This window comes from Athene cunicularia (assembly GCF_003259725.1).
Source record: "Athene cunicularia isolate RWA chromosome 1 unlocalized genomic scaffold, athCun1 chr1_part2, whole genome shotgun sequence".
NCBI lineage: Eukaryota > Metazoa > Chordata > Aves > Strigiformes > Strigidae > Athene > Athene cunicularia.
Window position 1 is genome coordinate 29,210,196 of NW_020799092.1, and position 24,133 is coordinate 29,234,328.

The window sequence follows — 24,133 nt, forward strand, 5'->3', positions numbered from 1 at the left end:
GGCAGGCAGCCTTCCACCAGGAGGTGTGTTTTGGTATGATAATGAAGCAAAGTTCATCTAAGGTTCATGATTTCTTCATCGATGTTATGGCAACAGTTGCGATCCATCTTTTTTGACAGTGGCTATGCGGTTATCTCTAACAGCTCTGGCTAGGCCCAGGTACCGAACAATAGCACAGCACTCTTTGTACTGCACGGCTCAGGCACCGCAGAACAGCCCAGCACTGCCTGCACCACACGGGTCAGTGCTCAGGAGAACAGAACAGCACTCGCTGTGCCACACAGTTCTGTATTCAGGAGCCTTGGCACCACATTCCACTCCAGGGATCGGCAAGGCCAAACAGGCTGTTGTCAGGTACCTCATTGTCCATGTCCCTGATGACAATGTTGAGACAATGCTCATCTTCTGACTGACTCTTACACCACCCCATGGCTCAACATGGTCATCAGGATGTCAGGACCATTGGTGGTAGCCTAGTAAAGAAGAGGAAGAAGGAAAGGAAAAGAGAGATAAAGAGAGAGAGAAAATAGAAAGGAAACTACAGTGATCAAACTATTTACAAAAGTAAGATTTATGTAACAGTTACAATCAAAGCTGTATATAAAAGAAAAATTAATGGTGTTTTAAAACATCAATTATTTGGGGATATCCACATTGAATGGGACATCAAACATATTGTGTGTGTTCAAGACAGACATCAAATATGTTAACTGCTCCATCATTCTCCAGGTTATGATGTACAATACTGCTGAGAAAGACAAACTGATCAAAACCAATATCAAGAGAACCCCATTTGTGTGACACAACTTATTCAGGATGCCTGTAGCAGTAGGCGACCAGCCAAAAAGTGTGTCCCACCATCTATGCTCTGCATCCATTTGCACTCTTTCCAAAACTTGATGTATTTCTTCCACTTGTGATGAACAGTTACTAAGGTTTTCTATCCGTTTTCCCTATTTTTTTTCCAAAATCTCAACCAAATCCTTGTGTTGGAGTAACTGCTTTACTAAAGTGAGATTCATTCCAATGGGTGTAGGCAGCAATTCATGCATCAGTGTGTAATTAGATTGCAAAGGTTGGTGAGATATGACCTGGGCCTAATAGGAAAAGTCACATCCGATAATCTTAGTAAAATTGCAAACACAGAAATTTGAATGGTTTTTAGTCTCTACAATTACCTTATCCACAGATAAAAAAAATCACAAACAGTCCTCAGACATACACAGCCTTTGCCAATATATGAGTACTGTTTCAGGGTTTTCATTAGGATGAATCTCAAAATGATAAATATTTTGTTCAGTATCTAAACAAATATCTTGTGCCTCAATTGCACTGCCTTCACAGATAAATCCTCGTTGTTCTCCTACAATGCAAGATTCCAAATTGACAGTTTGCCATTTTTCATTCACCTTTCAGGCCCATACTCTATGCTCAAAAGGATAAAGTATAGTTCCGTTGTGGTTCAACCCTAATGCAACAACCGGATAAATTTGGTATATGGTGGCATTATATATAGTAAGCACAAAGGTTGTAGCTGTGTTTGTGATGGGGTCATAGGTAAAGTTCACCAGGTTCCACCAGGATTGGAGTTTCTTTTCAAAATCAGTGGCACTGTCCCAAATTATTTTCCAAATTTCAGTAGGGAGTGTGCCTTCTTCACCTTCTCTTACAATCTAGGCAGCTACTGACTACATCCATATTTGGGCCTGGATACAGCTGAGAGCCAAAGAGAAGTTATTTTGGAGTGCGTCTGTAATCAATTCGTGATCCTTTACATTTACTTTTTCCCGTTTTGGTAATATATTTGACAACAGGCACTGGTTAGTCCCCAAAGCCAATAAAGAAGATTGCAAACGCCATTGTAAGTTAGTCAAATCACTAACTGAGGTAGCCAATTTGTTCATTATTACTTCCAAATCAATACTATTTAAAACTCCCTGTTCCCAAAACACCTGTTAGGTCTCTGTGTTCTTCTCGTGGGAAGTGTTCGTTTTTGCAGCCAGGTTGTCCACCCTTTGTAAGAAGTCTTTAGAAAAGGTGAGCAAGCTGGCTGAATGTCCAAAACATTGTTTTGCATCAGCAATTCAACTCGTTTGAGAGACCATGCTGGGTTAAAAAACATTTGTTGTTGGCCCGTATTCCTGATTTCATATGGTCCAATTCCAAAGATTTTTGGGCTAAGCACAGAAGTTGGTTGGGTAATAGGTGAATTAGTAACCTGAGTTGGAACAGTATGAAAAGGAGTATTTGTGGTTTCCTCCTGTGTTATATTCAATTGAAATTTGAAAGATACAGCTTGGTCCCCCAGCCCAGCTCCTCCCAAACAAACTATGGATACTGGTTGGGTTGCAGTAAATGGATACTACCAAACCTCAGCCACACAACAGGTTTGACCTATTTTGGATCCAATTTTTCCATTAGAAATTCCCTTGATAGTAATTTGAGTCGGGGGGGCAGATCTTTTACATCACTTGCATTGAAGACTCTACAACCGATCTGTATCTCTTTTCCTCTTTTAACTGTTTTGAACAAGCACATTGCTCTCTCTTTCTCTGCTAACTGCTATACCTTTTCTGCTAACTGCTCTTCTAGGCTGGAGTTTGTTCTTTGCAAAAGTTGTACCAAATTTTCAAGGGATTCTATGATTTGTTTTTCATGGCTACGCCGCTTATAGCAGTCTTCAATTGCTAAGACCAGGCTGGCTCCAAGAACTGCACAGATTATTGCTTTGCCTTTACCTGATCATAATCTAGCCTCATTATGTATGGAAGTCACTCGGTCTGTTACACTCTGCAAATTTGCCCAGTCGTCTCAAGCCGACTCCTCCCTGGGTGGGGAGGGTCGAGCTCCAAATTTTGCCAAGAGTGCATAGAAAGAGTCAAGATTTTTTACTAATGGGGAGTTCTGATAACCATCTTTTTCAGTCATTCTTATTACGAAAGGCCAGATTCACATCAGGGAGGTTAAACTTAAGTTAAACCACTCACTCAACAGCTGCTGAGTCGCCCTTCTTTTCCCCGAATGGCTGAAGGGACCAAAATCTACCACGGGGAGTCAAAACTTAGTTACACACCTCGGCTTGTCCCTTTAACTTCTCTGGGTAGTCGACCTCATCTTTGAGGACAGTTCCCCCTTTTGCACTAAGAGATCCTTGCACTTGATCCTGATAGACAGAGCCCTCAATTCGAGTTTGGGGTGCAATACACTGAGGCGTGTGTGGTGTGCGGGAATCTTGAGTCGCCCCCCTTGCTTTCTGGAAACCTCTTACCCTTTCAGGTGTAGGGCCAGGTGTGGCTGGAACGAAACATTCTTCCCTTGTTACAGACCACACACAACCTGCACCCCCCTGTCTCTCAGGATCCTGTCCATGACGCCAGTTTAATGTCATGGTCCACTCGGTGGACTCGTGATAGTTCATTTGCTACAATCTCGAAAGTGCAAAATTAAGGGGACCGACACCAAAGGGAATAGCAGTAATAAAACAGTGAAATTTGATTGTGTTGCCTGTGAAGCGGCACGCGATAGAGACGGGTGAAAGAAAGGAGAGAAGTAAAGTAAAGTTTTAGAGAGAGAGGGGACAGAGATTATAGCTACCACCACTGATCTCACGACGTCCTAACGGTCCCGGGTCCAGCTGATGCTGCGTCATCGATCGTCGTGGTCCTTGGTGGGGAAGCTTCCAAATTTCTTTGTCCAGAAGTCATCCTTGTATGCTCAGTAACACATCTTGCTCCACCTCTGCCTCGGGGGTCTCCGCCCTTCTTCAGCGAGGCCATCGCACATGAAAAGGGAGGGGCATCCGAGGTGTGGTCAGTCTTGGCGGCAGGCAGCCTTCCACCAGGAGGTGTGTTTTGGTATGATAATGAAGCAAAGTTCATCTAAGGTTCATGATTTCTTCATCGATGTTATGGCAACAGTTGCGATCCATCTTTTTTGACAGTGGCTATGCGGTTATCTCTAACAGCTCTGGCTAGGCCCAGGTACCGAACAATAGCACAGCACTCTTTGTACTGCACGGCTCAGGCACCGCAGAACAGCCCAGCACTGCCTGCACCACACGGGTCAGTGCTCAGGAGAACAGAACAGCACTCGCTGTGCCACACAGTTCTGTATTCAGGAGCCTTGGCACCACATTCCACTCCAGGGATCGGCAAGGCCAAGCAGGCCGTTGTCAGGTACCTCATTGTCCATGTCCCTGATGACAATGTTGAGACAATGCTCATCTTCTAACCGACTCTTACACTCTGTAGCAATATGATGAGAAAGAGCATTGCTTGTGATTCTTAAAAACACAAATATCTTTCAAGGGGTAGCTTCGAAGAAAAATTCCTCAAGAATGAATTAATTCTTTCATCTCCACCAGATTTATTATTAATTTACTTAATAAACTGGTTTCCTTAAGCTGATGACACACTCACATGGGTAAGCATTTTCAGCAAAAGTCAGGTGATCTGAAGCAAGAACATCACATTGAGCTGACTGAAAAATCTAGAACAAGAGTCATATGAAGCTCTTGTGTGATGCCTGGATATTAACCATCAGAGGTGAGACCTTTTGCCAATGTATTTCAGTCTGCAGAAAGATATAATAAAAAGTGACTCTGCTTCCCTCTACTGGTCGTAGTGATGAGAGGCCATTAACAATGGTATTAGCAAAATGTAACATCCCATCTTCACTGTTGATATCCTTTTTTTGTTGCCAGCGCTTCTCCTCCTCCTTGCCAGATAACCCCAGCAACCTGCCAACATGCTGAGAGATGAATTTATTTTTTTTTAAGTAGCAATCTTTTCATCCCATTACAACTAAAGTGTTTATTCTGTTCTTCCTTTCATTTAAAATTAATGATTCCTTGTGCAACTTGACGATTCTAGTAAAGGAATGTGACTTCATCGTTGGGAGGTGATTCAAAATACTGAAAATAGAGTACGAAACATCTATGATTGTCACTCATCACACTCTTTGGCTCTGCCTATGTTTTTTACAGAAAAACAGTACTGTCTTCTGATGAAGAGACAGCTGAGAAGACAATCACATTGCAAAGAGATAATGTGTAATCCTGGACTTCAGCATTGGTTGTTGCTTCCTTTGACTTTAGTAAAGCTTTTCTCACTGTTTCCCTTAACATCCTCACAGACAAGCTGATGAGTTAGAGTACTACTGAAACAATAGAAGCTCACTATGCTATGGCATATATCGATATGTGTTGATGAGAACAAGAGGCTGGAGTGCCATCCTGCAGAAAGAGATTTGGAGGGGTTTGGTTGATGGTAAACTCAATGTGAGTCAACAATGCACCCTGGTGGCCAAGAGGCACAACGGTACCCTGGGGTGCATTAAGCACAGTATAGCTAGCCAGGTGAAAGAACCGATTGTCCCACTAGACTCAGCATTGGTGGCCTCACCTTGAGTAGGGTGTGCAGTTTTGGGCTCCACAATATGAGAAGGATATAAATGTGTCCAAAGGAGGGCAACAAAGATCCTGAAAGGACCAGAGGGCATGACTCATGAGGAACAGCTGAGGATGCTAGGTTTGTTCAGCACAGAGAAGAGAAGAAAGAGAGGTGACCTCAGTGCCATCTACAACTTCCTCATGAAGGACAGCAGAGAGGGAAGTGCTGACATCTTCTCACTGATGTCCAGTGATAGGATGTGGGGAATGGATTAAAGCTGTATCAGGGAAAGATATTAGGAAAAAGATCTTCACTGAGAGGATAGTAAAGCACTGGAACAAGCTCCCCAGGAAGTGATCATGATCCTAAGCCTGTCAGTGTTCAAGAACTGTTTGACAACACTTTTAGATATATGGTTTAACTTTTAGGTTACCCTATGTAGAGTCAAGAGTTAGACTTGATGATCCTCATGGGTCCCTTCCAACTCCGGATATTCTGTGGTATGAAACTATTCCTTATATTTTTACCATTTTTGCCAAAACTGGTATACATTTTCCTGGAAGATTTAATATTACTACTCTTTCAGGTCCAGTTGCAAAAGTCCCACTGGAAAGAACTACAGGGGACCTTGGAACACACTGCTCTGCAGACATAAAAAAAATCTTGGCATTCTGTAACTTGGAACTGGAAGTGTAAGATCTAAAGTCTGAGGGACGGCTTCATTATGCAAAGCTAACATTTAGATAACTTGTCCTGTGCTGATGAGATGATAGTACCATTATACTAAATTTGACCTTAACAAAAATGGTTGGACCTTCTGATGAAGCCTTAACTCCTGAAAGAGTTGTGATTGAAAACAGACTTTTTCTGTGCATGTACTGGAAATAGGGGCTCAGAGACTTTTTTTTTGAAATATTCTTAGACAACAAATGATGATACAGTGCAAACTGTCGTAGAGAAATAACCTTTCACTCTATAAGCAACTCAGGCACCACTGTGGGTGCACAACACAAAAAATACATAAGGATATCTTCACACTGAAATTATGTTTCTTCCATTTGAATTCCATGGCTATGCTGTGTATCTGATAAAACTAGTTATTTTTAAAGTGGTCAATCTTTAATTAAAAATTTTAATCTTGTATGGATTTCCATTTGGAATGAGATTGAGATTTTTTTCTAATCTATTACTGGGTACTAGGAGGGAATTGTGCTGACACTTTAGTCTACATTCAGGATAATCATGAAATGGACAATACAGGCTATGAAATCACTCCACTGGGGACTCTTTCAAGGAAAGTCTTCCTAGCAGAGTGACACTATCAGAAAAATATAAACACTACTCAGAGACAACTGATTTTCCATTCCCGAATGGTTTATCTACCCATTTCAACACTGTGTGAAGAAGCTGCATCACAGTATCACTTTTGAAGTCATAGGTAAGTAATACTTTCATTAACAAAGGAAATTGCATGACCAAAACAAAACTATTTCTCAGCACCACTGATATATTCTGCCATGCATGAGACTAACATTAGTTATAAATGGTATCTCATAACACCACTGCTCAACCTAGAAATATTTTATACACATAACAAAATAAAAATGAAATCTGAACAACCTCCACATAATCACATATACATCTTCTCTATCTTCACTTAAAAGCCCAGTGTATGATGTTAAGCGTTTATTACCTTTGCAATTCTAATATTTCATTTGCAATTTCAGTTCCTATACTTCCAGCACCAAGAACTGTTCCAGAGGACATTCCAGGTACACTTACTAAAGACTGCTTTACAGCATCTAAAGTTAAAAAAAAACAAACAAACAAAAAAAACACATAAAAACCAACCAAACAAACAAAAAAAAAAAACCAACAAAAAACCTTAAGTTTGTAGCAGTTTCATTAAACACCAAGGAACAATCACCTCAAGAATTAATTTTAAAGCAGTTTTTGTTCTGTTAAATTCCTTAAAACACTAACTCATGGGGGAGGGTGTGTAAGTCTCATTTGAAATACAGACATAAGTGAAAATTTGAATTTGTGAAAATTACTGATGTCCAGTAGTGAAAGTAGCTTTAATCATTACCAACTCCAGTCTCTCACAGACAACAAAAAACACACATGAGAAAAAAACACCCTTGGATTTTTCACAAACTGAAATCAGTTATTAAAAAGAACCATTTCAAAAGCAAAAATAAAACAAATGTAGCAAGATGATAAAACAGCATGGAGAAATCAGCATCTATGCACAGCATAAAAATATTGACAATGTACCAATATCAGTATCATCCTATATTCTTTAGGTAAACACAGATAGTACAATTGCATTTCTTCAGAAAGCCAGGCAAAATATGAAGGTTCTGTGACAAAAGCATAATATCCTATCAACCAAAATCTTAGCTAGATTAGAAGTTGCTAGAAGAAAAAGATAGGCTATAAGCCCTTCTGATCAGTTATGTGAATGATATGAATTAGGATGATGTGAGTAACCAGAAATTGTCATCAGAATTAGTTTTAAAAAAAAGTAATCCTTCCTTGCACAACAACCTAGAATAAAAAAAATTCCTGGATTGAATAAACCTTTAATTGTAGTAATTGATCAGGAGATGCACGTTTGGTAACTGTGACACTTGCCTTCTGCAGGCTGGGAATCATAGAGGACCTCTTCTTCAGCTGACTTGTTATGACCTCTGAGATTTAAATAAATAAAGACAACAAAATAAGCAAAATTTTCAAAGGCAAAACACTGTATATTTATGTTTGATTTCAATAATACTTTACACAGTGTAAAAACTAACATGCTCAAACTAGTAAAAAGATGAGATATACCTCAAATGTTTCAATGTTCAATCCTTTATACTGTTTCTGAAGCACTGGGTGAAATATGAATTTCCACTTATTCTCCAAATAAAGAAGAAAGACCAATACAGTTGTCTGTGTTCCATGACAAAAAACAAGGCTGTCAGTTTTACTACTAGGACTAGGTAAAACTGGCAGCCTTAAACACCTTTAACTTTACTGTTAAAACCTTAAATAACTGCTACAAGGACAGGACAGTGGCTACCATCTGCCAGCAACTGCTGCCTACCTTCACTCCTTTAGACAGCTGCAGATGCCCAGATCTCCAGGGCAGGCAAAAGTTGCCAGTGGCAGTTGGGCAGCATAGACTGTCTTAACTGCTCTTCTGTCTTCTTGGAGAAAAAGGACATGGGCAAAATAGGTGGGTGATGTTGAATTAAGACATGAACCACCTATAGAATATGTAAGAGGCCCCCTTGACAACTTAATTTAATGGAAATAAAATCCCCCCATTGCCATCTCAAAAACCCAGGCATTGGCAAAGATCCTCAGTATCAGTGGAAAATCTAAATTATAGCTCCACTGCAAGGCACAGAGAATGAAAAAGAAAAAGAATTAAAGATAAAAAAGAAGAATTAAACACACACATTCACTGTCTCACAGGCTCCTCCCTTGCAATGAATTTGGAGAGTTTCTTTCTGTCCTGCCTTACATTTCTAAAATCTATCAATTATGCTTCTCCACATTTTGACAGATGGTAGGTAGGGTAACACTTAAAATTAGGTCAATTGACACATGCAGTCATGTAAGGCTCAGAAGGAAAAGCTGAACTAACTTCCCATTTCCATTTATTCATATCTACTTTTCTTAAAAGATTCTTCCTTTCTTCCCTTAATAAGAAACACTTTCACCTATTTTTTTTTCTCCTAGGAAACAGCATAGTCTTCAGAGTCAAATCTACAAATTAAGCCCGAAATAAAAATAACTGGTAAATGCAAAAAAATGTTTTTCCAGGTTACTTAACCACTTTTTCTACAGTGTTGATGTTTTCCAGTCTTGTTCTGCTTCTTAAACAGCCTGCATTCTGTTAATGTTAATTGTAATTAAAACAAAAATTTAACATGGGGATTCATATGAATTACTTACAATATCACAGTGTTGTTTGATACAATGTACTCCAGTTCTTTGGTCCATGGATTCATGAAACTAAACCACTGACTCTTTAGAGTAATAAAAGTCCCATCTTTTGCTCTAAATTTGTAGGAATTTGTAAATACTTTTTCTTTATTCTGCAACACTAGATAAGAAAGGAAAGTTGTAATCACCACATCTATACTTAGAAAAGTAAAGTTTAAAAAAATATCTGTTTTATAGCATCATAAAACCGAAATGTTTTTGATGGCCAGAAATACAAACTAAATGCCAGAACAACTGACAGGACAGAAACTCTACTAAAATAAAACTATAATTTTAGCAGTGTCTTTAATCTTAAATTAAAGCTTAAGTACTAAGTTTCTGCAAACCACTAGTACTGAGACTTCTGATTTGGTGAACTTTCATAATTGGTGTCTTTAACTATATGTTTAGGCACATTTGCTATTCAGGATTCCTTCCTCATTCTTACAAAGAACTGAAGCATTAACATCATTCCCTTTCAATTAAAGCACTGCACTAAGATTCAAGACAACAGAGATTTCTCCCCGCTTTTATTATAAGCTTTAAGCGGGCATGTTTTAATGCAGCTGTAGAAAAGGACAATGCTAACATTGTTTAGCTTTATTAATTCTCAGGTTCTCATTTTTTGATTTGTAGCGTTTTTACACAGCAGTTACATGGAGTTGTAAGCAGTCTAAGAGGACCAGTTCTTTTGTACCTTCTTTATGTTTTTCAGCTAGATGACTGTGATCATCTTGATGGCAGTACTCGTAACAAGAAGTTCCTAGAAGCTCTTGTGGAAGATACCCTAAAATTGCTGTTGCACTGTTAGAAATAAAAACATGAACTACTGTGGATTTCAATAATTACAAAGTTTGTTTTCTTAAGTATCAAATAAAACAGAAAATTAATATTTAAAGGAATAGAAGCTTGTGTTCGTGTTTGAGAAAAGATACAGCATTAGTATAACTCTAAGCCAAAAGGAAATATTATTCACTGCAAGTTAGCCATTTGCAATGAATGGCAATTCAAAGACAAATAAGTGTTCAAACATGCAAACCACATGTACACACAAAATACTTATGATCATTAGGTCTTCCCATCTGCCAGTCAGGCTACTGGTCACACTTAAGGCATCATCAAAAAAGTTTAGTAGATGAATTTTGCTCTGTCAGTTTAAGGAATAGGTTTAAACTGACTTTTGTATGAAAGAGAAGATAACTGAAAGCAGTAAAAAGCTTCCAGTGTCACTAATGAGTAGCTCAGTCTCTACAACAAGTCTGTTTTAGAAAGTTCAGAAAATAGCAACTTAGCTTTCACTTCCAATGAAATTAATTTGGTACCTCATTTAGATATAATGTATTTGTTCCAAATTGTAAGATTTTATGCAGTAGTAATTTGGGGTTAATTTTACTACTTAAGTCATATGCATAGCTACGAAGGTCTAATTTGAGATTTTAATTTATGAATGAGTACAAGTGCATTTTATTATATATTTTTATCTTGCTAGCTCATAACATTTTAAGTGTGACAAAAAAAAAGCCAAACTACTCAGATTCAGAATGAACTGCTTCTTGTGTACAGCACCCAGAAATTCTATCTTGCTTGAGAAATTAAAATTCTGAAAAAGTATTACAAAATTTAACTGGTGATGTTGTTTTCATTTTCGCTTCATTAAAGAATAAAATGCTTACCACTGATCTACATAAACAAATTTTCCATCCATGGCAAATCGTGTAACAAATTCTGTTGCTTTGACTTTTATCTCTCCACTCTTTTGTGGAACAATATAAGGGTGTAGCCTCCCAATTGCAACAAGACAGTTAAAGTTACTACTGTCCTTCTCTACATCATTTTCCTCTTCTACTCCCACTTCATTAGGAGCCCAGTTCTTCATATACCCAGTACAGTGAATGGTACAGTATTTTCTGTGATCTAATAAAAAGAAATTAAACAAGCAGTTATGTTTCACAGTAAACTGAATTACATTTTTACTCTGTTCACCATGAGCCCAGCAACTATATTTTATGCTTACCTACCACAACTGTACAAGGCTATAAATAATTTTAGAAAGTATTTTTAAATTAATTTTGTGCTACTTAATTTTGGCTTACCTGGAGAGAGTGCTTCTAACCCTATGTAAGATTTAGGAAGATAAGTTATAGGTGTTGGAAGTTCAAACACAGTCTCACAGAAAAAAAAATGTAAACGAACATTCTGGTAACCCACATATCACTTTATAAGGTTTCGTATGTATTGTAAGTTAAAGTAAACTAGAGAGGCACTCTGAGATTCTGAATCAATTTATCTTTTTCTGAACTCAATAAACATAACCTATGCGGACTGAAACTGCTGAAGGAATCAGTTGAGACATCCACTCAAAACAACCCAAATAATTTTCTATTTACGTTAGGCTTCTGAATTCGATAACTATGTTTCAAATGCCACAGACTTGATATCTGTATTCTCAGCAATTTACGCTTTTACACAGATACGAATTCCTATTGTGGTGGTTTAAGCCCTGGCAGGACCAGAGACCACACTGCTGTTGCCGCTCCCTCACCCTCGGACAGTCAGGCTGGAAGTGAGGCACAAACCTCGAGATAAATTAAAAAGAAATTTAATAAAACAGTATGATAAACAATCTGAACAACAACAGTAGCAATGACAACAACAACAGACAGTAATAATAGTGAACAAGACAAAAGATATACAGAGAAATACTGCAATGGATACAAACAGCTAGCTCGCGATGCTCCCCACGACCAAAGTCAAAAACTAAAAAGTTGCCAGGCTCCCATGACCAGACCTGATGTCAGCATGATATGAATAACCTGTTTGGAGATCGCTTCCCCCTCTCTCTCTTAAACCCTATCCTAGTTGAAGCAGGACATAATCCACCCCTTTATTCTATACCATCTGCGTCATGTCCAGCTGCCATTCTGCAGTTAACAATAACAAAATAACGATTTACAAAGGCACAGCATAATTCACGACATGTTCTCACCCAGAATCAAGTCCCCCTGTGGTACACATCGGACCTCTCCATTGTCCTGCATCACCCATCAGGTACAACCAGGTCCTTGAGCAAAAGCAATCCCATGGATGGGTTTGCCTTTACCATTGCCTGGCGCAGGACTAAACAAGGCCATTTTTCCGAATATATCCCTCATGCGCACAACAAGGAGCTTATCCCCATCTACAGCACGTGGAGGTTTTGACTGAGCCGGGCCAGCTCGCCTGGCAGATCCTCTTGTGTTGACTAGCCAGGTGGCCTTTGCTAGATGCATGTCGCAGTCTTTGAAGGTCCCACCTCCCAGGGCTTTCAATGTGGTTTTGAACAGTCCATTGTAGTGCTCAATCTTCCCAGAGGCTAGTGCATTGCAAGGGATATGGTAGACCCACTTGATGCCGTGTTCTCTGCCCAGGCATTTCTGATGTTGTTTCAGAAGTGGGTCGCGTTGTCTGACTCACTTCTCTCTGGGGTGCCATGTCGCCACAGGACTTGGGTCTCAAGGCCCAAGATGGTGTTCCGGGCGGTGGCGTGGGGTGCAGCATAAGTTTCCAGCAATCCAGTGGTTACTTCCACCATTGCAAGCTTGTGGCACTTCCTGTGGCGGGTCTGTGGCAGTGTGATGTAGTTGATCTGCCATCTCTCTCCATTGCGCTGGGGCTTCACCTGCTTGGCATGTTTGACTGCAGCACATGACTGACATTCGTGGATGATCTCTGCAATGGTGTCAATAGTAAGGTCCACCCCTCAATCTCAAGCCCACCTGTATGTTGCATCTCTACCTTGGTGGCCCGAGGTCTCATGGGCCCACCGGGCTATGAACAGTTCACCTTTGCGCCGCCAGTCCAAGTCCACCTGAGCCACTCTAATCTTAGCAGCTTGGTCTGTCTGCTGGTTGTGTCGATGTTCATCAGTGGACTGACTCCTGGGAACATCAACATCCACATGGCACACCTTCACAACAAGCTTTTCCACACAGGACGCAGTATCCTACAATACTTCATCATCCCAAACAGTTTTACCCTAATGTTGCCAGTTGTTCTGCATTCATTGCTGCAAACATTTCCACATGGTATTCGCCACTGCCCATGAGTCAGTGTAGAGGTAGAGCATCAGCCACTTTTCCCACTCAGCAATATCCAAAGCAAGCTAAATGGCTTTCACCTGTGCAAACTGGCTCGATTCACCCTGCCCCTCAAGAGCTTCAGTGACCCATCATGACAGACTCCATACAGCAGCCTTCCATCATCAGTGTTTCCCCACAATGCAACTAGGCCCATGAGTGAATGGGGAATATCGCTTCTCCTCATCCGGGAGCTCATTATATGGTGGGTCCTCCTTAGCATATGTCACCTCCTGTTCTGGTGACATCCTGGAACCTTTGCTCTCTGGCCAGTTTCGTAATCACCTCTACTATCCCTGGGTGCCTGGGATTCCCTATTCGAGCCCGTTGTTATCAACGCAACTCATTTACTCCACGTGGCATCGGTTGCATGATGTGTGGAAGAAGCCTTTCCTTTGAGCATCCACCCCAGCACCGGTAGTCCGGGTGCCAGGAAGAGCTGTGTTTCAGTACCGACCACTTCTGAGGCAGCCCGAACGCCTACATACGCTGTCAGTATCTTCTTCTCAGTTGGTGTATAATTAGCTTCAGAACCTTTGTATCCCCAGCTCCAAAATCCTAGAGGTCGGCCTCGGATTTCCCCAGGTGCTCTCTGCCAGAGTCTCGAGGTAGGGCCATTCTCCCCGGCTGCGGTGTAGAGCATGTTCTTAACCTCCTGCCCTTCCCAGACTAGCCTGAGGGCTACTGCTTGGGCAATCTCCTGCTTAATTTGTTCAAAGGATTGTTGTTGCTCAGGGCCCCATTCAGAATAGTTCTTCTTATAGGTTACGTGGTAGAGACGGCTCATAATCAGGCTATAGTTGGAGATGTGCATCCTCCAGAGCCCCACAGCGCCCAGGAGAGACTGAGTCTCCTTTTTAGAGGTTGGTGGGGCCATGGCTGTTATCTTGTTTATCACCTCCATTGGGATGTGGCGATGCCCACTGTGCAGGTTTAAGCCCTGGCGGGATCGGAGAGCACATTGCCATTGCCCCTCCCCCACCTGCAGCCGGTCAGGCTGGAAGTTAAGCACAGAACCCAGGCCAAAATAAGAAGAAATTTAATAAAACAGTGTGATAAAACAATCTGAATAGTAGCAGTGGCAATGATAACAACAATAAACAGAAATAACAGTGAAGCAAAACAAAAGATATACAGAGAAATACCGCAAAATGGTCAGGGAACAAGCCCGCCGCATGTGTGAGTCGCAACCCCCAAAACCAAAAGCAAAAGTAAAAAGGCTCCGCCCCTGGAGCTGACATCAGCATGCTATGAAAAACCCAGCTGGATATCCCTTCCCCCTCTCTCTCTCTCTGATGGGGAAAAACTGACCCTATCCTAGTTCAACCCAGACATAATCCACCCCTTTATTCTATACCATCTGCATCATGTCTGGGTACCATTTAGAAGTTAACAATAAGAAAGTAATAATTTACACAGGCATAGCATAATTTACGGCATGTTCTCACCCAGAATCAAGTCCCCCTGTGGTACGCACTGGACCTCTCCATTGTCCTGCATCACCCACCAGGTGCACCCAGGTCCTTGGCCAAAAGCAATCCCGTGGATGGGTTTGCCTTTACCGTTGCCTGGCGCAGGACTAAACAAGGCCATTTTTCCGAATATATCCCTCATGCGCACCACAGGGACTTTATCCCCATCTACAGCACGTGGAGGTTTTGACTGAGCCGGGCCAGCTCGACTGGCAGATCCTCTTGTGTTGACTAGCCAGTTGGCCTTTGCTACATGCATGTTGCAGTCTTTGAAGGTGCCACCTCCCAGTGCTTTCAATGTGGTTTTGAACAGTCCATTGTAGCGCTCGATCCTCCAAGAGGATGGTGTGTGGTAGGGGATATGGTAGACCCACTCAATGCCGTGTTCTTCTGCCCAGGCATTTATGATGTTGTTTCGGAAGTGGGTCGCGTTGTCTGACTCACTTCTCTCTGGGGTGCCGTGTCGCCACAGGACTTGGGTCTCAAGGCCCAAGATGGTGTTCCAGGCGGTGGCGTGGGGCGCTGGGTAAGCTTCTAGCCATCCAGTGGTTACTTCCACCATTGTGAGCACGTGGTACTTCCTGTGGCGGGTCTGTGTCAGTGTGATATAGTCGATCTACCAGGCCTCTCCATATCTATATTTCAGCCATCGCTCTCCATTTCTCTGGGGCTTCACCCGGTTGGCATGTTTGATTGTAGCACATCTCATAGCCGTGGATGATCTCTGCAATGGTGTCAAATTAAGGTCCACCCATCGATCTCGAGCCCACCTGTATGTTGCATCTCTACCTTGGTGGCCCGAGGTCTCATGGGCCCACGGAGATATGAACAGTTCACCTTTGCGCTGCCAGTGCAAATCCACCTGAGCCACTCTCATCTTAGCAGCTTGGTCTGCCTGCTGGTTGTGTCAATGTTCATCAGTGGCCCAACTCTTGGGTACATGGGCATCCACATGGCGCACCTTCACAACAAGCTTTTCCACATGGGCTGCAATGTCCTGCCATACTTCAGCAGCCCAGATGGCTTTACTCTTATGTTGCCAGTTGTTTTGCTTCCATTGCTGCAGCCATTTCCACAGGTTATTCGCCACTGCCCACGAGTTGGTGTAGAAGTAGAGCCTCGGCCACTTTTCCCACTGAGCAATATCCAAAGCAAGCTGGACAGCTTTCACCTGTGCGAACTGGCTCGATTCACCCTGTCCCTCAACAGCTTCAGTGACCCGTCATGTGGGACTCCATAGAGCAGCCTTCAATCGTTGATGTTTTCCCACAATGCGACAAGACCCATCAATGAACAGGGCACATCGCTTCTCCTCATCCGGCAGCTCGTTATATGGTGGGGCCTCCTTAGCACGTGTCACCTCCTGTTCTAGTGATATCCCGGAATGTTTGCTCTCTGGCGAGTTCATAATAACCTCTAGTATCCCTGGGTGGCTGGGTTTCCCTATTCGAGCCTGTACTGTTATCAACGCAACCCATTTGCTCCACATGGCATCGGTTACATGATGCATTGAGGAGGCCTTTCCTTGGAACATCCACCCCAGCACCGGCAGTTGGGGTGCCAAGAGGAGCTGTGTTTCAGTGCCAACCACTTCTGAGGCAGCCCTATCTGCTTTGTACGCTGCCAGTATCTCCTTCTCAGTTGGTGTATAATTAGCTTCAGAGCGTTTGTATCCCCGGCTCCAAAAGCCTAGATGTCAGCCTCGGGTTTCCCTAGGTGCTCTCTGCCAGAGGCTTCATGTAGGGCCATTCTCCCCGGCTGCAGTGTAGAGCATGTTCTTAACCTCCTGCCCTTCCCGGACTGGCTCGAGGGCTACTGCTTGGACAATCTCACACTTAATTTGTTCAAAGGATTGTTGTTGCTCAGGGCCCCATTCAAAATCGTTCTTCTTGCGGGTTACATGGTAGAGAGGGCTCACAAGCAGGCTGTAGTTCAGGATGTGCATCCTCCAGAACCCCACAGTACCCAGGAAAGACTGAGTCTCCTTTTTAGAGGTTGGTGGGGCCATGGCTGTTATCTTGTTTATTACCTCCATTGGTATGTTGCGACACCCATCTTGCCATTTTATTCCTAGGAATTGAATTTCCCTTGCAGGCCCCTTAACTTTCTTTTGCTTAATGGCAATGCCGGCCTTCAGGAGGATTTCAATGATTTTCTTCCCTTTCTCAAAGACTTCCTTGGCTGTGTTCCCCCATGCAATGATGTCATCAAAGGGTTGCAGGTGTTCTGGAGCCCCACCTATCTCCACTGTAGTATGGACCAGTCCGTGGCAAATGGTGGAGCTCTGCTTCCACCCCTGGGCAATAGATTCTAGGTGTACTGGATGCCTCTCCAAGTGAATGCAAAATGTGGCCTGCACTCTGGTGCTATCAGAATAGAGAAGAACGCGTTAGCAATGTCAATTGTAATGTACCACTTGGTTGCCTTCGATTCCAGTTCATACGGAAGCTCTAGCATGTCTGGCACTGCAGCATTCATTGCCGGCGTAACTTCATTCAGGCCATGGTAGTCCACAGTCAGCCTCCATTCACCATTAGGCTTTCTCACTGGCCATATATGACTGTTGAAGTGGGAATGAGTTTTGCTGATCACCTTCTGGCTTTCTAGTTGATGCATCTGCTGATGGATGGGGACCAGGGAATCTCGGTTGGTGCGGTACTGCCGTCGGTGCACGGTCCTGGTAGCAACTGGCACTCACTGCTCCTCAACCTTAAGCCGCCCCACCACTAAGGGATCCTCTGAGAGGCCAGGCATTGTGGACAACTGTTCAATGACCTCCATGGCAGCTACACCAAAAGCCCACCAGTACCCTTTTGGATCTTTGAAGTACCCTATCCTGCGTTAGTTTATGCCCAGGATGCACGGGGCATCTGGGCCAGTCTCAATGGGGTGCTTATGCCAGTCCTTCCCAGTCAGACTCACTTCAGCTTCCAATAGGGTCAGCTGTTGGGATCCCCCTGTCACTCCAGAGATGCAAAGGGATTCGACCCCTCTCTAGCTTGATGGCATCAGGGTGCACTGTGTGCTAGTGTCCACCAAAGCCTTATACTCTTGTGGGTCTGATGTGCCAGGCCATCGGATCCACACTGTCCAGTAAATCCGATTATCCCTTTCCTCCACCTAGCTGGAGGCAGGGCCCCTCTAATCATGCACATCATAACTCACTTCTTGTAAGAATGATTTACTGGTCCCCTCAAGAGGGTCAGACATAACATTCACCATTCTATTCTGCCTGGGGGATTTCTGACTGGACACTGGAGCTGCACTTTTCTTGGAGGACTCCCCTTTTCATGATGGTCTTTCCTTTCAGCTGCTCTACTCGTGCAGCTAGGGCAGCAGAGGGATGTCCCATCCCACTTCCTCATGTTTTCTCCATGGTCGCGGAGGAAAAACGACAGGGTGCCTCGTGGTGTGTGCCTTCTGCTGCCTTTCTCTTGGGTGGTGAAACCTTTACTTCTAATGGCTGAGACATTAGCCTGTGCAGGTGGAACGTAGGACATGTCCTCTTCCATTTTTTGGATCATCTGAGATAGTTCCTTCACAGCTGAGACCCAGGAATGGTGAGATGAAGGGAGATTTCCCTCATATTGCCAGAGCTTGCCAAACACTCCATCCACTATCAGAGTGTGGGTGTCTGTCCACCAGGACACTATTGCCAATGCTTTCGAGTGTGCTTCTGGTGCACTCTTAAGGGACTTTCGCCACATCATGTCTTCAAGGGGACTGCTCACCATTCACATCACCATAGATCATATCAAACACAGGCATCCAGAATCTCAGGGAACTGGCTTTCTCAATGCTGTTCCATTTGCCTAGCTGACATAGAATATCATCCTTGTAGAGGTGCCTCTCCCTTACACTGAACAGGAGTCACTTCCAAAGGCTGAGGGTTTGAGTCTGTTTCCCTATTTCCCTATCAATGCCAGCCTCCTTGGCCAAAGATCCCAGCTGCTTGGCCTCTCTCCCCTCCATTTCAAAAGCACTGGCTCCATTGTCACAGCCAGCAGCTGATATCTCTCCGCATATCTCGCTACTCAGTAGGAGATAGAGATGGGATGATTACCACTGGCCCTTCCTCCTATTCCCATGCTGGGCCTGGCTCATCCCCATCCCCCACTTTGTGAACTGACTTTCTGGTATATTTTGATTTCTGTATCGGGCCGACTGATATCGACACTGGCTGGCTTCTGGCTCAGTCGCTACGCTGGTGGAGGCAACTGATACTGGATCTGCCTGTTCCCCCGGCCCAGATACTGTACCAGGAACTTCATTCTCAGATTCTGTAGGCTTTTCTCCCCCTTGAGGGCAGTGGGTGGTATTAAAGAGCACACGGTAGGCATGAGCAAGTCCCCAACACATGTCAGCGATTTGTGTCTACTGGGTTTTGCCAGCTTGGTAACACACCCTTTCTAAGCACTCCATCAGCTTATCAGGGCTCTGCATTTGTTCGGGAGTGAAATTCTACAGCACTGGAGGTGACCACCAACTTAGGCCTTTGCCCATCTTTTCCCACACTCCTTGCCGCTCCCTATTATCTGACCTCGGGGCAGGTTTCCGGGCACTGTTATTGTTAGAGAAGAGCCGCATGGCCAAAACCAAAATCAAGCAGACATTTAGAAAGCATTGTGCCACAATCACACTGGCCTGCAGGCTCCAAGGATAATTGAAACTCTCAAAAACCGAGAGGCTCTCTTCCCCTGGCTCATCCATAGAGGGGGTGAGACCCCTAACAAAAGCCCAGGCAGTAAACAGTGATACAAACACATCATAAGCAGTCAATAACCAGTACATCAACATAAGACCCTTTATACATTTTCCACCGATAGCAAACACCATCACTGGGATTATACACTGGATATAAGGATTAATCCAGCCCCACCACACATGCAAGTGGGCCAGCACTGCAAACATTTGCTTATCAAACAAACACAAATACAAACAGAAAGATTATACCCAACATATTGCTCTAACACACTCTGGTCAGGGTCTGTCCCTTTTTGATTCTTATTTTAACCCAATTCATGTCCCACATTGGTGTGCCTAAAAAGGCTGTGGTGGTTTAAGCCCTGCCGGAACCTGAAACCACGTTGCTGTTGCCCCTCCCCCACCCTCAGCCGGTCAGGCTGGAAGTGAGACACAAACTCTGGGGTAAAATAAGAAGGAATTTAATACAGTGTAATAAACAATCTGAAAAACAATGGTAGCAATGATAACAACAATAGACAGTAATAACAGTAAACAAGACAAAAGATATACAGAGAAATACCACAATGGTTACAGAGAGCTCGCTTCCGTGCTCCCTGTCACCAAAGTCACAAAAGACAAAGTTCCTGCGCTCCAGCGCCCGGACCTGACGTCAGCATGGTATTAATAACCCGGCTGGAGAGCCCTTCCCCCTCTCTCTCTTAGCCCTACCCTAGCTGAACCAGGACACCTATCAACTATGGAAAACATACATCAACTCCGTAAAATGAAAAAATGAGTTATCCTACTGTGACTTTGTCACAGTTTCTCAGATTGTCAAGGTGTCTTCCCAAGAAACATCTGTACAAGTTAAATTTTTATCTCACTAAGTAAGTTTGCACATTAAGCGAGACTGAATTCTGTTTAATTATAATTAGAGACCTATTTTTAAATTTACTATTGTATGGTACATCTCAACAATTACAGGTTACACTGAAAAACAAAAGTTGGAGGATTTTTTCACGGTCAAACTATTTCAGTACACCATTGCAAATATCAATACTATGGTATTAAAAACTAGAAACTACTTTTTAAAAACATCCATTCACTGAAAACCTGACAAGAATATACTACCGTACAAGCATAACAAAGTATGAACTAAATTAAAATTACTGGAAAAATTAATGGAATTACACTTATTAACTTTACTATTAAAAGGAAAAAAAGGAAAATTCATATTTTTAAGTACACACAATACAAAGTACATCAGAAAAAAAAGTTGGTCTACTTGCTTTTTTTTCCTTCAAAACAGTAGATTTTGCAGGCCTTATTCACAGTTATCTTCAAGACATATGTTAATTCGTTTCATTCTTCTGATCTGCTCCAGTGCTTTCTAAAATTTCCCTGAGACTTCTACAATTAGACTACAACAGACCATGCGCTCCTAAACAGCCACTGTAATTCAGGTTCCTCCCTCCCTCTTTTCCGGGAATGAATAGGGAGGAGAAAGAGTACAATCAGACTGTTTTTCAAAATGGTCTCCAGTACATATTTACACTTCTCTACAGCTACTTTGTGAAGTCAATGATAACTACAAGGGTCACACTACTGACTTGGAACTTAAATATACCAAATTTCAAGACCAAAAGCCTCCACTTCATCTACACTGTTTAAATACCTTTCTTCTTTGGGTTGGGCAAGCACTCCTTTTCTTCTTTGACTGTGGTCCTACTACATTTAATCCGACAGAAGAAGGAACGTCGAGCACCAGAATTCAGTCGAGCTGGTCCAGCTTGAAAATCTGTGTGTACTTGCAAGCCAGCTTACAAAAATTTAGTAGAGTAGTTTAGAAACCAAATCCAACAATAAAACTTTAGAGTACAAGGCCTTTTTTTCATTTTAGCTTACAGAACGTTCTCCTTACTGTTTAGCTGCCTAAATTTTACAATTAATGAAAAAAAGTCTAATAACTTAAATAGGGTAAAGAAAACCTGACTGTCACACAAATTCCAAAATTAAAAAGAACTGCCAAACTATTTTTAAACCCTTACTGATATTCCAAATGGTATTTTAAATATACTTTATAAACTTTCAACTTCTATTTGGTACAATGAAGACCTGCAAAGATGCTTATAAAAGCCAGCTATAAAACAGTCATTAGCAGCAGAGTACATAACGCTTTCCATATTAGAAAAGCTGTAAACAAAATAAGATTTGGTTAAATTAGGATTGACACTTAGCATTTTAAGAGAAGACAGTGATTCTTGATATTGAAGTATTTTATCCCATGTTTGACTACACCAGGTCTTTTGTACTGACAAGACCTATTAAATACAAGAAAAAAAAGTAGTATGCCTGGTAGGAAGAACATCAGATCACATCTTGGTAAATGTTTTAATAATGCAATTTTCAGTAATTCGTATTCTCTAAAAGAAATTATTTTCTGGGCTAGCTTTTAAATTGTAAGTGCATTCTAAGCAGCAGAGAAGTACGCAAATATGTTTGGTTCACAGGAATTATATCTCGTTTGTACATCTATGCACATATGAACACACAGATATGTCCTACATAATAACTAGATTTAATAACATCTCTTTAAAAAAAAATGAGTACATTCAACTATGACTTACTTTTCCCATCTACAAGCTTCTCCCTAGGAGAGACATCAGAAGAAGAAAGTTGCTCCTTAACTTTTGCAACATCTTTTGGATGCAAGTAATCAAACAAACTTTGTCCAATTAAACTGGCCTATTAAAAAAAAAAAAAAAACAAAAAAAAAAACAACCAAAAAACCCAAAAGAAACAAGAACCATGTTGTTTTAGAAAAGAACTCCACACATATTCTCAGAAACTTTTACACCATTAAAAAAAAAAAAATCAAATACCAGTTACTCTAAACTTCAATATTTTGATCTACATTTAATTTGCCATTGTTTAATATTATTTGTATAAAAACAGGGTATTAAAAATATCGTTTTTTACCTCCCCTTTGAAAAATAGCAGATTTCGTTGGATAATAAAAAACAGTTCTGTAAAACCAAATGTTTTATGTACATAATATTATTCCTGATCCCATCTGAAGAAAGGTTATGTACAAAATACCTCCACTAACAGATTGTTGTGGAGTGAGATGGTAAGGAAACAGGAAGAAATATTCATGCTACCTAATGACTGTGCGCTCTAGTTCGATTGGACAAAATGGCACCACTGAGCCAAGAGCTGCCTGGAAGCAGAGGTCAGCTCACTTCATCACTTTAGCAGGGGATATTTATAGGAATCTCTCTAGCTGGGATCCATTCAACCTGCTGATTGCCGCTCCAAAGCACTACTGTAGGCAGCACCACCTTCTTTTGAAACAGGAAGCAACTGTCACAGAAGTGGGCTGATTTTGTTTTTTTTCATTGCTTACCTTCACCACAGCAGATTAAATCAATGGGTAGAAAGGAGCTATGTTGACAAGCAGTATTCTAGAATCAAATTGTAACTCATTTTGGACCCATGATACTTGCTATGTGATCACTGCATACATAAAGGGGAGCACCTTTCCAATAAGCCAGAGTCAGAAATGGGTTTAATGAAAAGCTTCTAAGAAAGCAGTTTAAACATACAGCCTCTTACATTTGCCCAGTCCCCACCTACCCCTAATGCAAAGGAAAAATGCTGAGTGCCACTGAGAAAGGCTAATAGCAGCCTTGTCAAAATACACAGGTGTAACAAACAGATTAGGCTGCAGGATGGGATTCGTAACCTAGAAGAATTCCCAAATACGCTAACAAACTATGGGTTTACAGTCATGCTTTCTGAACCTCTTTCGATGGAATCGCAAAGATCTAAAAGTAGGTATATGTCTGATGTGAGAGACTCTAAAAGGTACTTCTACACTAAATTTACTCAAGAACTTTTTTTAAAAAAATAATCTGCTTTGTTCCCATGATTTATTTCACTTTAATTTAAAATTATATAGTTTGGGTTTTTTTAAAAAAAACAAAACAAAACAAAACATAGAACAGATTGGTTATACTTCCATCTATGAAGAAAATGAACACAGCACAAATGGTTTCAAAGTTACAGAAGTAGACAGATGGAAGCACTAACTGGTTTAGCCTCTGTTTTTGCAACAGAAGTCATACATGAACAAGTTATCATTCCTTGATTACCTGGTAATTGTCCATGATGTTAAATGTCAACTAATGGAAGTTACTTATATTTTTCCTATTTCTCTTATTCTACAGGCTAAAGTAGCTCACATGATCTTGTTTTTCCTTCAAGTTAAGAGTATATGCATGCATAGTTATTGTGGATAAGGTGTTATGTAGTGCATACAAACTTAAAGGCACTACCAAGTAAAGCTTTAATTAACTTCACTGCTGAACTACCCCTTTTCCTTGGACTAAAAACAAACAAACAAAAAAAAACCTCAAAATCACTTCACCATTTAAAAGAAAATCTCTTGGAGATAAAAATTAGGACATCTACAAATTATTCCTTCCTCTTG

General features: G+C 41.7%; 1 protein-coding gene across 10 annotated transcripts in view; it reads right to left on the reverse strand.

Annotated features, from left to right (window-relative positions):
• ARNTL2 (aryl hydrocarbon receptor nuclear translocator like 2) overlaps positions 1-24,133 on the reverse strand; it is a 68,237-nt gene that overhangs the window by 8,616 nt on the left and 35,488 nt on the right. For 5 of the 10 annotated variants that reach the window (XR_003399759.1, XR_003399760.1, XR_003399761.1 and 2 more), the window contains 8 exons: positions 22,269-22,386; positions 21,317-21,460; positions 11,462-11,482; positions 11,042-11,282; positions 10,066-10,172; positions 9,339-9,489; positions 8,028-8,083; positions 7,084-7,192 (listed from right to left, as the gene is read on the reverse strand). Coding sequence is in view for 4 of the 10 variants with exons in the window: in XM_026861781.1 (XP_026717582.1) it covers positions 7,084-7,192; positions 8,028-8,083; positions 9,339-9,489; positions 10,066-10,172; positions 11,042-11,282; positions 11,462-11,482; positions 21,317-21,460; positions 22,269-22,386 (947 nt within the window). In the remaining 6 variants the exon portion in view is untranslated. The remainder of the gene's footprint in view (positions 1-7,083; positions 7,193-8,027; positions 8,084-9,338; positions 9,490-10,065; positions 10,173-11,041; positions 11,283-11,461; positions 11,483-21,316; positions 21,461-22,268; positions 22,387-24,133) is intronic. The other 5 variants (XR_003399762.1, XR_003399758.1, XM_026861807.1 and 2 more) reach the window with 3 other exon arrangements.